The sequence below is a fragment of the Equus caballus genome, chromosome 8 (genome assembly GCF_041296265.1).
Source record: "Equus caballus isolate H_3958 breed thoroughbred chromosome 8, TB-T2T, whole genome shotgun sequence".
In the NCBI taxonomy this organism is placed as follows: domain Eukaryota; kingdom Metazoa; phylum Chordata; class Mammalia; order Perissodactyla; family Equidae; genus Equus; species Equus caballus.
This window is the reverse complement of record NC_091691.1, coordinates 46,811,465-46,824,947: the sequence shown is the minus strand read 5'-3', so window position 1 is coordinate 46,824,947 and position 13,483 is coordinate 46,811,465. Positions and strand designations below refer to the sequence as shown.

Genomic DNA, 13,483 nt, shown 5'->3' with positions numbered 1-13,483 from the left:
AAAGGAATCCGCCCCCTGGGCGCTTGCAGCAAAGCTCGGGGCGGAGCGGCGCAGTGGCCTGACGGTGTTGTGATCCGAGAGCGCGGCGGGGGCGACGCCGCTGAGCCGCGCAGTCTCCGTGTGCTGCCCGCTCAGCCTGGGTTCGGAAAAGCGCTGGACCCGCACCATCTGCTGGCCGAGCCAAGCGTCGCAGGGAAGCCGTGGCTGGGAGAAGACCGCCCTGGGAAGTTTGACCCAGAGGTGGGTCGGAGTCCGTTTTTTTTGTTCTAAGTCAAGTAACACAAAGATAAAGGAGAAGCATCTTCGTTTTTGAGCCTTGCACTTTTATAATTTTTTTTGGTGTTGCACTTATTTTTATTATTTGCATTTCCGGTAACATTTGCCCTCTGACTTAAATTGTTGAGCCCTCTCAAAAGCAAGAGTCATTTCCATTTTGAAGTTAAGGAAATGAAGATGAGGATCTCTTCTCCCAACAGTGGAAGCTAATTTACAATGAAAAGACTAAATATCCATCTGTAACAATGATCAAACCCAGTCCCAGTAGGACCATGATGCAGGTGACATTCTCATCCCCTACTCTACCAGAGCAGCTGGTTCAGTTACTGTCTTGCCTCTGCACCTTCTCAGCCCTGTGATGGCCAACTGGCCGGCTCGGCACTGAAACTATTGGGATTTCCTCTAGATCTTCAGCCCTAGATTTTCCTTGATGACCTCCTGGCCCTCATTCACATGTGTGCTCTCCTGCTCCTGGTGGTTCCGCTGAGATAAAGTAGTATGCTTTAATGCAGGGGTCCTGCATTCAACAGTGTCGTCCCTGAACCAGCAGCATCAACATCGCCTGGGAACTTGTTAGAAACGCAAATTCTCAGGCTCCAGCCTAGATCCACTGAATCAGAAACTCTGGGCATGGGCCCAGCCGGTTGTGTTTTAACAAGCGCTCCAGGCGGTTCCAGTGCACGCTCAAATTCAAGAACACTGCTGTAATGTATTGCCTGGCTCCTGGTAGGTCAGTGGCTCTTCCAATTTTAGTAAAGTCCTTATGGAGAAAAAAACAGAACCCTTTACTAAATAACTGACTTGAGTAGAGGAAATTTCAAGCACCATATGAGACATTCTGGGATGGGCAGAAATTTCAATGCCCCACAAATTTTGTCCACCGTTCACTAAAATAGTAACAAAAAAGGGGGCCTCCTTATGGCCAAGTGGTTAAAGTTCCACGTGCTTCGCTTAGGCCACCTGGGTTTGTGGGCCAGGTCAGCGGACCTACTCCACTCATCAGCCATGCTTTGGAGGCATCCCACATACAAAATAGAGAAAGATTGGCAATGATGTTAGCTTAGGGCTAGTGTTTTTTTGTTTGTTTGTTTGTTAAGGAAGATTAGCCCTGAGCTAACATCTGGCGCCAATCCTCCTCTTTTTGCTGAGGAAGACTGGCCCTAAGCTAACATCCTTGCCCATCTTCTACTTTATATGTGGGACGCCTGCCACAGCATAGCTTGACAAGGGGTGTGTAGGTCCACACCTGGGATCTGGGCCAGTGAACCCCAGGCCACTGAACACAACGTGTGATCTTAACCGCTGCACCACCGGGGCAGCCCCAGGGCTAGTGTTCCTCAAGCAAAAAAAGAAGATTGACAACAGATGTTAGCTCAGGAAGAATCTCCCTCACCAAAAACAAAACAAAATAGTAACAAAAAGATCTTTTTGCTATATTGTTTTTTTCTCTCTGTTTGTCATACAGCCTCAATAGGCCCCAAAGCCCAGGAAATATTTTTAAAATAAATTGTCATAGTTTTAAGAGAAACGTTTTTTGCTGATGACAAAGTAATCCATGGTTATGGCAGAGACTTTGAAAATACAGAAAGGTTTAGAGACAAGAATAAAAAAATAATTTATAATTCCACCACCGTGGATAATCTGTGTCACATTGTGGTGCATTTTCTCCTTCTATGAAAATTGTTTTAATATAGTTGAGATCCTAAGAGAAACTTTTTGTTTGTTTAAATAATACTCAATATCACTATCATTATAAACACCAATTCAATATTGACTGTGTCATAATAAAGGACAAGAGGGAAAATGAAATTATTAGACATATGCATCTTTATAAATGTGCAGAAATATCCTCCAGAAAACTTCTATGCATTTGAAGACATATATATGAATATAATATGTGGACTTTTTAAACAAGTGGGAACAGATGGTATAGTTTGTAGCTTGCTTTTTACATTTAACAATATGCTTGTTCACCTCACTACTGTTACTAGCCCTGTAGAATCCCATGTGTATGTGACACTTCCGAAGCCACAATGATGTAGGTCAGTCTCAGAGCAGTGCGTATGAACTCACCAACCAACGAGTATTTCAAAATAACTCAAGTTCTCAAATTGCATTTCTGGTACATGTGAACGGTTTGTATGGTTCCAGTAATAGAAAAAAAATTCACCTTTCCTTTTCCATATGCTTCCTCACATTCCTGAGCTTGTCTGGATTCCACAAAGTTTTGCAGCTTTCTGTGCCCTCTGCTTTCCTCATGCTACTGCATCACGGAAGTCCAAAAGCTATTGAACACTTCCCTTAGGGAGAGAAATGAGTACATTGACCTAAGACAAAATTCTCTTTACCTAGCAGATGGAAGGGGAAGACTACAAATAGTCATGTTAGTAGTTTTCGATCCATTACATAATTTATATAATCAATCTCCTTTTGGACATTTGGTTTGTCACTTTTGTTCCTGGAAACAATGATGCAATGAACATCCTTGTACCTATATCTTTGCAATCATATACATATAGAACTATTGGGAAGAATTTATTGTTGGATCAAAGGAAATGTCCATTTTAATTTTTATTATTGTCAGTTGCCTTCCAGACAGATTGCGATTTACACCTTTGCTAACAAGATATGGAAGTGCCTGATTCCCACCTCCTTGCCAGCACTTATCTTTGCCATTCTGATAGGTGAAAAATGGAATCTGTGATTTTACGTTTTTTATTTCTTATTTTAAAAAATACCGTGATGGCTTAATTTGTATTTTATTAGTTATAAGTGAGATTAAGAATCTTTTCCTTCATTTATAAATGATTTTATTTTTTTCTGTGTTCTTCATTTTCTATTAGATTTTATTTTTCATATTGATTTGTAAAAGCTCTTTATTTATTAAGAAAATTAACCTGTTGGTCTAGCATATGTGTGGCAGATACTTTTACCAATTTACTAGTTTTCAGGATTATAAAAAATTGTTTCATGTTTTCCTTTAGAGTTTTAATGACTTATTGAAAATAATGATCCATCTGGAATTATTCTGCTGTGAGGAGTGATGTAAGGACCCAGCTCCCCTACCCCCCCCCCCCCCAGAGCCTAGGCAATCACATGGATCCCTGCTCTTCTTAAGAGCAGCATTGGTTGTGTGTTGCCAAATCCAATGACTACTCTTTTGGTCTCAACTCACTTGACCTCTTAGTAGCATTCAACACAGGTCACCTCGCCGTCCTCCATAAAGCATGTTCTTCTTTAACCCTCACTCTCCTGGGTGACCTCCCTGGCTAAGCATCAACTATATCTCATCTTCTAGACTAGGGATGTATATTCATGTTAATAAAATTCCATTACAACGAAATAACTTTGATTTCTTTTACTATAGAAGCTTTTTTTTCCCTTCGGCTGCCTTGGAAACTTCAAAGTATGCAGTGATTCAAGTGGGCAAAGAAAAAAGAATGTCTCTCTACTGCACAGATTGCCAGCTTGCCTGGTTTCTGATTGAAGACTGGAGTTCAATCATAGAAGAAGAAGAGAGAGCTGGGCTCTGGGGTACTAGGATGCAGCTGGCTCACCTGGTGATATCTGAGCCAGTTGCTCATGGACCTGGCACTTCTTCACCTTGCTTACTTTTTTCACTTTTTCCCTGTGTATTAGTCAGCTCAGGCTGCCCTAACAAAATACCACAGACTAGGTGGCTTAAACAACGGGAATTAGTATCTCACAGTGCTGGAGGCTCAGAAGGCCAAGACCAAGATGCCAGCCAGGTCACTTTCTGGTGAAGGTTCTCTTCCTAGCTTGTAGACGGCCAGCTTCTTGCTGTGTACTCACACAGCCTTTCCTTAGTGCATGTGTGTGAAGAGAGAGAGAGAGCTCTCTCTTCTTCTTCCTCTTCTTCTAAGACCACCAATCCTATCAGATTAAGGCCCCACCCTTAGGACCTCACTTACCTTAGTTAGCTCCTAAAAGTCCTGTCTCCAATACCATCACACTGGGGAACAGGGCTTCAACATACGGATTTTTGGGAGATACAATTCAGTCCATAGCACCCCTTCCTTTGCTCAGGTCTGCACTGTGACTTTTGTGAGCTCTGGGCACCTTTGCCTTTAGGGGCCCCTCTTTCCTTAAAAAAAAAACAAACACTGAAAATTATATTTTATAACTGCATTGGTATAAAGACAAATATAATCCAGGCTGGATTTATTATATGTTCATTATCTTTATATGCTTATTTTCCTTCTTACTTTAAAAGAAATTAAAAGGAAAACATTTCCATGGGACCTTAAAACTATTGGGAGCCCTATGCGCTGTCTCCCTTGCCTAGTGGAGAAGTTGGCCCGTTTTTGTTGCTAATGTCATGGAACTCCCCATCACAGGCATTGTAAGTTTTGCTGATAGATTGCCCCCAAAAAGATGCAGGACCAGCAGCTAGAGCTGGCTCTAAAAGAAGCACCGTAGGTAGTACGAGGACGTGCAGTTGAACACAGGGAACAGGAGTAGGTGGCCAGCTCACGCCTCTCTCCCTCTGTCAGGCTACACGTTGCCAACACATTTTGGTGAAATATAGGAGACCTTGAGTTAGTGCCTAGTGAGTTGCACATTGAGCATTTTTGAGACCCTCTTTTTGGTAATAGAGTTTCTCTTTTTTACTTTTTTATTAAGGTTCATATAAATAAAGTGTACAAAGCTTACAAATACAGCTCAATCAGTTTTTACATAGTCTACACTTACATTAGTTACCTATTACTCTATAACAAATTGTCTGAAAACTTAGTGGATTAAAAGAACATTTATTATATCACAGTTTCTGTCAGTCAAGGATTTGGGTGGTTCTGGGTGGTTCTGGCTCAGGTCCCCTCATGAGGTGAGGTCAAGATGTCAGCCCAGGCTACCATCATCTGAAGGCTTGAGCGGGGCTGGAGCATCTGCTTCCAAGATGCTGCTGGCAGGAGGCCTTGGTTCCTCTCCCTCTGGGCTTCTCCACAGGGCTGCTTGAGTGTCCTCAAGACTTGGCAGCTGGCTTCCTCCAGAGTGAGTGACCTAAGAGAGAGCAAGGCAGAGCCACAACGTCTTTTATGATCTGTCCTCAAAAGGGACATGCCAGCACTTTTGCCATATTCTACTGATCACACAGACCAGTCCTGACACAGTGTAGGAGGGGACTACACAAGGACCCACCAGAGGAGGGGAGGATTGGGGGCCTTCTTGGAGGCTAGGAGCCACAGATCCAAGTAGCCACCACCCAGAGGAAGGCTAGAGAACATTTTCAGCTCTCCAGAAGACCCCCTCCTGCCTTTCCCCAATCAAAATCATCATCCCTCTCCAACTAAGAGGTGGCCACTACTCTGTTTTCTAGCTCCATAAATTGGTTTTGCCTGTTCTTGAACTTCATGTAAATGGACTCTGGTTTGTGTCTGGTTTCTTTCACTCAATATTATGTCTGTGAGACTCACTCACATTGCTCATAGCAGTAGTTTCATCCTTTTTTATTGCTGAGTAGTATCCATGGTATAAAAATACCATGACAGACAGTTGGGTTGTTTCCAGTTTTGGCTTTTATTAACAAAGTTGCTATAAGAATTCTTATACAAGATTTTTGTTTCAAATATGTACTCAATTCTTTTGGGTTCTGCAATAGACTTTTAAAAGTCCACACTTAGGCATGCCAAATTTTACAGACATCTTCATTTAAAGTAGCTTACAGCTAAACTCATGACTTTAGTGTCAGTGGTTATGACTGACTCAGGAATGGGGAATTGTTAGTCAGACTTATGGTAAAACATTATTCACTCTAGTAAGGATACTTGAATTTGTGATTAATCCAGTCATGGGTTGTGGTATAACTTCCACTCAGATCGGATGCTGCCAGTGTGGGATAACCTGAAACTTGGCAGTGTTTCGCACTGGCCTTCCCTTCTCTGGAGGATTCGGTCTCGTGACACAGTTTCCTCTGCCTAGGGTGGTTTTTGGTCCAATCTTCCCTAAAATGGGGAATCCACCTCCTATAAACTGCAAACTTTCTTTCTAAGGCTATTCTTAAAAGTCCAGCTGTGGGAAGTGGGAACAATGACAGCACTTCCCTCATTACAAACAAGAGTGTTAAATCCCAGTGAGGGAGGGGAGAAGAGACCAAAGATAGGAGACCTAATTCTTTCCGCTGACAGAGAGAAGCTGACACGGCATCTGAGAACTGAGGCTCTTTAATTAACTTCCCTCAATTGTTAAAACATGTTAAAATATTGCTAAAAATAAATGTAAGGACACCAGGAAAATATTCTAAGACTTTCCAGACCCACTAATGCATAAATTATTTAGCTGAAGGCTAAGTATAGTCAGAAAGCCTGGAGAAAATCCCTCTGTTTGTATTACTGGTTTATCTCATGTTCAGTAGGTTAAGCACAGTAAAGAGACAGGCTGGCCCCTCCACCAGAGGAAAGTGAAATGAACTATTCTAATTTTTCCTGGAGAGCATGTAATTAGGTTTTTGTTTGTTTTTTATTTTCTCCACATTCCGAAACACAGGTGAGTGCAAGGGCATGAACTCACTGTGGCAATGGCATGAAAAATCCTAACACGGCTCTGCCCTGCTCTCAGCTGGGCCTCAACACGGTTCCACACACTAATTTTTTAGCATCTTGTCACAGTGAAATAAAACTCGCTAATTAAAACCAATTGACCAGCAAAGATAAATGTATTTTCTCTCATTTTACCATGAAGCTAGTGAAATATTAACTCACAGGCCCATCTACATGGCACCACACAGGCCTTGCATCTCTATAGTGTGACACAAAGTACTTTTTTGGTGACAAAGCAGAGGCAATGCATTCTAATAGTTGCCAAGCCTTCCTAGAAAGTGTTAGGAGGGCCTCCCAAAGAGAATTCTACCAATCACAACTAGACTCCTTTCAAGACAACTATGTATTTTAACATTAGCTCCAGGTCCCGACCCATTGCCATCATCCTCTCCGATACACGGCCAGAGTTCTTTGATGACTGAACAAGCTCACCAAAGGTAAAGTTGTAGAGCAAAAGAAATCTGCAATTTGTCAGCCCTGGTGTTAGATGGCCACACTTCCTCATGGGTTTGTTGTCCACTCTCCTCCCCTCAAGGCTTTCTAAACCTCCCTTGATACAAGTTTCACTTTCCACTCCTGTTGATTTCATCTCATCTCCTTTACTCACTTCCCTTCTTCCCTCCAAGTTCTCTCTCAGTTTACTTTCTTTCCTCTCACCAGAGGGACTCCCTCAGAACTCACTTGTCTCATAACTTGACCACCTCTGCACGGATGATGCCCAAATCCATAACAGCAGGCTTGTCCTGAACATTAAGTTGCTATTTCCAATGGCCTTCTGGAATCTATTCCACACTTTCTTCAAACTGAACATATCCAAACTCTCTCTCTGTCTCCACCCCAGCTCTGCTGTTCTTCCCTATTTCTTAACACAGTCATTGGTGCCATCCACCATGTAAACCTTGTGTGCAGAAGAGTCCACACAGCAGACCTGAGACTGCTATCCTTAGACAGTCCGGCTGACAAGGCTGGCCCTTGGCTGGCATCTGGAGACTTGGCTAGCAGTTTCCTACGCCGATATAAAACTTTTCCCTAAATGATAAGAATGGCTCGCTGTGCCTAAACTGTTTGTACAAACAATGTGATTTATGCGGAATGCCTGTTTTCCTTCTGGAAGTCTGGAATTTTGGTAAATGCTGGGCAGAGGATATCAATGAGACTCTCTCACTTAAAAGCCTGGGTGAGTCTCTGATAAGCTGCCCCACAGACAACACTTCACATTGTTGTCACAGCTCGTTGCTAGAGGAATTAGGCTCATCCTGTGTGAGTCCACTGAGAGGACTCTTGGAAGCTCACACCTAGTTTCCTTTGTCTTCACTCCATCTTCCTTTCCCTTTGCTCATTTTGCTATATATCCTTTTGCTGTAATCTTAGCCATGAATATGACTACTGAGGAGCCTTGTGAGTCCCTCTAGCAAATCACTGAAACTGGGGTGGTCTTGGGAACCCCTGACACATCTTAGTATAATTTTTAACTCTCTTTTCTTCTCCTCACCCTCTGTGTTCAATTGATCACCACTTATCATTAGCTCTACCTCTAAATATATAAAAAATACATCCCATGTTCTCCTCCCTTACCACCTTGATGCTACAACTTTGACTCCATGTGGATTCCAGTGTCCTCTGCTTCCCTGCATTAAAAAAAGCAAAACCCCAAGGTCGAAGGACAGCACCAAGCAGACACTATGAGGGAGGTTATCTCTCAAAGCCAGTTTCTGCAGCTGCAAGGTGGGATAATGACAGTGCCTGTTTCATAGGGTTGTGGTCTGGGTCAATGAGAAAATGCATACAAACTTTATGAGATTGTCTATGTAAAGTGCTTAGTACACAACAGTCCTTCAGCAAACGTTATCTGCTGTTTCTACTGTTATCACTAATAATCTGCAGCCTCCACCGGGTCACTACCTGTGAGGTTCAGCCAGTTCTAGCACAAAACCACTTTTTATGAAATTAGGACCCCAGCTTCTCACCCCTATAATGTGCAGTGCAGGCCCACCCTGAAAAGCAGGCATCTCCATTGGACTCCAAGTAGCCTGGCATTTGGGGGTGCTCTTTTCTTCGGAGTGGGTGCCCCGGTGCAGGCGGAATGATGAGACAGCTTTCTTGCAGCTGCAGAGGGTGCATGGAGCAGGGGAGGAAGCCAGAATGGCCAGTTCTCCAGATTCCTGATGTTATTGCTGCAAATATTTGTTTCTAAACAAGAAGTTGTACAAAACCATCAGTTATTTCAGAAGAAAAAGCCACTGTAGAGAACTGAAGAGCCAGAAGGATAATAGATAATAAAAACAGAAATTAAGATGTTCTCAGACACACACAAAAGGTCAACGTGTGAGGTGGTGGACGTGCTAATTAACTAGATGGGAGGGATCCTTCCACAATTCTACGTGTATCAAGTCATCACCATGTACAGTGAGGAGTTTCTATTTATCATCCGTGACTATCCCAGGAATTTTTGTCTGAAGGGAAAACCTTTTGGGATCATCACAAAAGCTCTCCACAACAGAAATAATGAAATTGTAGGTCCATAAGTAACATAAAGCTTAAACGTCTAGTCAGGATTCCAAATATCAATGTATTTATCAACAGAGCTGAATTATTCACTCTAAAATCCCATGCTATTAAAAATCTCCTAGAAATAACTTCTGATTAGAAACAAACAGAAACAGCAGCAAAGGCAAACTGGGTAGATGTTAGCTTTATTTTGAATTATAACACAGAATATGACATCAAACAAATAGATGTAATGAAAAACTTTTGCGGTTCAATTAAGCAAATGGTTTGCATGGGAATTTCTAGTGCTAACTCTCAGGACGCAGAGCTCATCGAATTGTAAATTAGATTAATATAAAACAAGAATCATCCACCTGTGTGCAAAATAAACACATTTTAAGTTTAAATAGCAGATCTTTTGCTCAGTCTTTGGTGAGTGATTAATACAATCATCTTCCCGCCTACGGGTAATATCGTAATCTCATCTGGACCGAATGCGATCCTTCTAAGCTGGAGAGCTCTTACCCACAGTAAGAAGGCCTCCATTAAACATTGTTAAAGCTATTGGATTCATTTTTATGGACCTAATACTGATTAAGAACATTATCCACCTAAAATGGTCTAATGCATAGGCCAAGGACAACACGTTTGACAAAAAGCATTAAGTTTGTGATTTCATCCCATTTTGTCTTTTGGAACTTTGTTATCAGTACCCATAATACTGTTTTGATTTATGTGAGTGATGAGCAACCATTTTTGGCCTAAGGGCTAACTAAGGCGAAAAAATGTAAAGCATATAAGGCCACATTATTTTCCTCTTCAAAATGAATATAGCTTGATGAAATTCCCATGGGGAAAAATGTGTATTTGTACAACTTTGCTAAATAAAAGTCAATGAGGAAATTGGCACACTTTTTATCTACTAAAATGTTTATATCTCAGTGTTTTAGCAATACAGACAGAGCTTTCTAATTTTTTATCCTGAAATTAAACTGCAGACTTTTTGCATGGCTAGTCAGGCTGTGGGCATCTCTGGGCTCTCAGGGCTGCACATTACTGGTGTTGTTTGTGATAGTGATGAACATAAGCTGATTCAATTTGTTGACTAACTGTTTTATTGACCATAGTAACTTTAAGAGAATATCTTCTAATTTCAAAAATTATATCCCATTGTTTACTGACTTAACGATAATGCTTTTAGTACCACTGGAAGTTGGTTAAAAAAAAAAGTTTTGGGATTATAACATTTCCCTCCAACTTAACATGTTTTTACATAGAACGCTGGCTGGAAACCAGAGCAGAACATGAAAAGGAAAACTAAACACGTGTTTAAATAAAAGAAATACCATAACTGTTTATTATGGTAGATTATCGAAAGAAGGTTTAATTTTCGTGTGTGCAATTAGGCACTGACTGAGGCATTTAGACACCTTTGATTATAAAGTGCGTTGAATATAAATTTTGACCTCCTTCAAAGGAATAATTCAATAAAACACAGGTTTCTTTCCTGGAATCAATCAGCTCAAGAACATGCACAGATAAACACTTATTAAATACTAATAACAGTCTTTTATTACTTATACTCAACAGTAACAGCAACATAGCGTATTTGCATACATTACATTTTATTCAAAGTCATTGTATCCAGCAATGTGGTATCGCAAGCTCAAGGTTGCACAGCATATTAACCCTACTGTCTTACAGCATGAGTAATGGATTCCTAACAACAGAATCAAAATAAAAGCTCCAAGAGACAATCCTAAATATCTTGTGGTTTGTCATTTTCTGATTTTCCAAATTTGCCACTTGCATCCTACCCTACCTACAACATTGACAAAATGATTTTTACATGTTAGGAAAAAGATGAGGATCAACTCACAAATGAACAACTTGTCTTTTTTATAGTTCAACAGTCCATCTTTGAAAAGCACATGGTGGAATGTCAGAAGTGGCTTTTTAATAATGTAACTTTACGCATCATTGATTCGTAATAGTCACGGCTATAGTCCTTGGGTAGAAGAAAACATCTTACGCTGGAATGACACACATACATACATAAAATATGATGGAGCTGTATCTTTTAGCACACTTACATTGAACACAAAAGTCAAAGTGCATCAATTCATTGAAGGTCAGACTTTCAGTCTTTTAAAGACTGTCAGTCTTTCTGCCTTCTTGCTTAAACCTCTTAAAGAGTTTACCAACTCGAGTTTAACCAAGAGACCCAAGGTACTGTAGTTTCAAATGAGTTTCTGTGGGATCCACGAATCCACCAGGCCCACTGGAACGGGGTTACAGGCCAGCGTGAGAGGCTCACGTAAGTGAGGAGAGGGGCCCCTGAGCTTTCTGTTCCTAACTCAAGGCACAAAGCACAGCTCTTCCTGGTCAGGGACCCAGGGTGGGCATCCGGGGCATTTTCTTTCTTAAAAGAATTTCCAACACTATGTGAAAAGCAATTTCTTTTTGGACAACGTGGTTGAGGTTTCTACCTTTCAGTCAAACATGGAACCCAGTTAGCTCTTCCTGTGTCCTTCTTTACTTCGGAGGAGGCGCAATATATGTTCATTTTTGGTCAGTTCTGCCGGAAGTTCATTGGCCTGAAAAAGGTAAGACAGACATTAGGGAATTCCCATGGTTGGTGTGGTTTTAGGGACTCCAAGGACAGGCCCCTCGCCCAAACCTGCTCCCCAAGTGGTGAAAAACTCCACTGGAGTCAGTCTTTTGTATTAGGGCATTAAAGGTGTTCCCTCAATTGATCGTATAAATATCACATTATTTTCTCATGTCATTGTTAGGGGGTTTTCCTATTTAGCCATACCCCTAACTAGCCTGTAATCTCCAGGAGGCCAGGGGTCCACGTCTTATTAATCACTGTGTCCTCACTTCCAGCACAACAGCAGCATATCTCGTATGTGCTCAATAAATACTCGGAACGTTAAATTTGACAGGTTACATTTAATTAGTTTATTACATGAGGCAGTCTGTCTGCTAGGGACTCGAGACATAGGACAAGTCTCTTTTGATGAGAAGGCAGAGCTAGGAAACATCCAGAGCACAAAAGATATCTAGGAAAGAGCAGCTTCAGGGGCCCCCACTTCCCACCTGACTCAGTCTCACTGTTTGTCCTTCCTCTTCATAGCGCTGCTGGGACACGGTCTTTATGCATTTATTGAGCGAGCGAGTCTCCACCATATGCAACAGACATATGGGCAGTGGTTCCCAAACTTTTTGGTCTCAGGACATTTTTACACTCTTAAAAATTACTGAGGACCCCAATGAGTTTTTGTTTTTTACTTATTAGAAATGGAAACTGAGAACATATTTAAAATATATTTATTAATTCATTAAAAACAATAAATCTATCTAGGTTTAACCTAGAGGTTAACATAAATAACTATAAGAAATAACCAAATTTTCAAAATGAAAAAAGTTAATGAGAAGAGTAGCATTGTTAAAAGTTTTGCATATTTCCTGAATACATAGCTAAATAGAAGACAACTGGATTCTCATATTTGCTTCTGCATCCAATCTATTATGATATGTTGTTTTGGTCGAAGCATAGGAAGAAAATTCAGCTTCACACCGATAGGTAGTTGGAAAAGGGAGGAGCATTTTAACAGCCTTTTCAGATCAGGGTAGATATTCTTCTCTGATGAGACACCAATACAGGACAAGTGATAGTTTCTTAAAGGTTAACGCCAATGTGAAATTAGAAACCACATCAATGAACTTTTCACACTCTGTTACATTAAAATCCATAGGTCTATTTATCTGCAGGCGGGTTTTTTAAATCCATACATGATTTGTAACAACATACATGATCATTTAGAAGATATCAGTTCACTGAGTTATGCAGATCTTCCGGATGTTGAGACATTTCATAATATAATACCAAAAAATCACGTTCATTAATAATACCACTGCTTCATCAGAAAAGCCTTTAAGTACTGGGAAGCTGTCAGGCTCCCATAGTGGTTACAGGTCGTTCTTTCAAGCAAAAACAATGCTCCATGAAAAAAGCGGCTGGTTCACTTCACAAGTCAAACAAGAGCACACGCACTTTTCCTTGAGACAGCCAGTGCAGCTCAGCGCACAGGGGGCTTCGGGCATACTTCTCATTTTGTCACACGGAATAGTACAAAGAGGAGCAGCAAGGGTCAAGA

The 13,483-nt window shown here is 41.1% G+C and overlaps 1 protein-coding gene across 9 annotated transcripts in view; it reads right to left on the bottom strand.

Moving 5' to 3' along the window:
- Window positions 1–5,032: 5,032 nt before the first annotated feature.
- Window positions 5,033–13,483, bottom strand: part of ANKRD29 (ankyrin repeat domain 29) — a 62,082-nt gene continuing 53,631 nt past the window's right edge. For 8 of the 9 annotated variants that reach the window (XM_070220720.1, XM_070220719.1, XM_023647490.2 and 5 more), the window contains one exon: window positions 10,870–11,917. In XM_070220720.1, the coding sequence (XP_070076821.1) occupies window positions 11,834–11,917 (84 nt within the window). In that variant the 3' untranslated portion in view covers window positions 10,870–11,833. Of the gene's footprint in view, window positions 5,299–8,800; window positions 9,024–10,869; window positions 11,918–13,483 lie in introns of those variants that run through there. The other variant, XR_011420939.1, reaches the window with a different exon arrangement.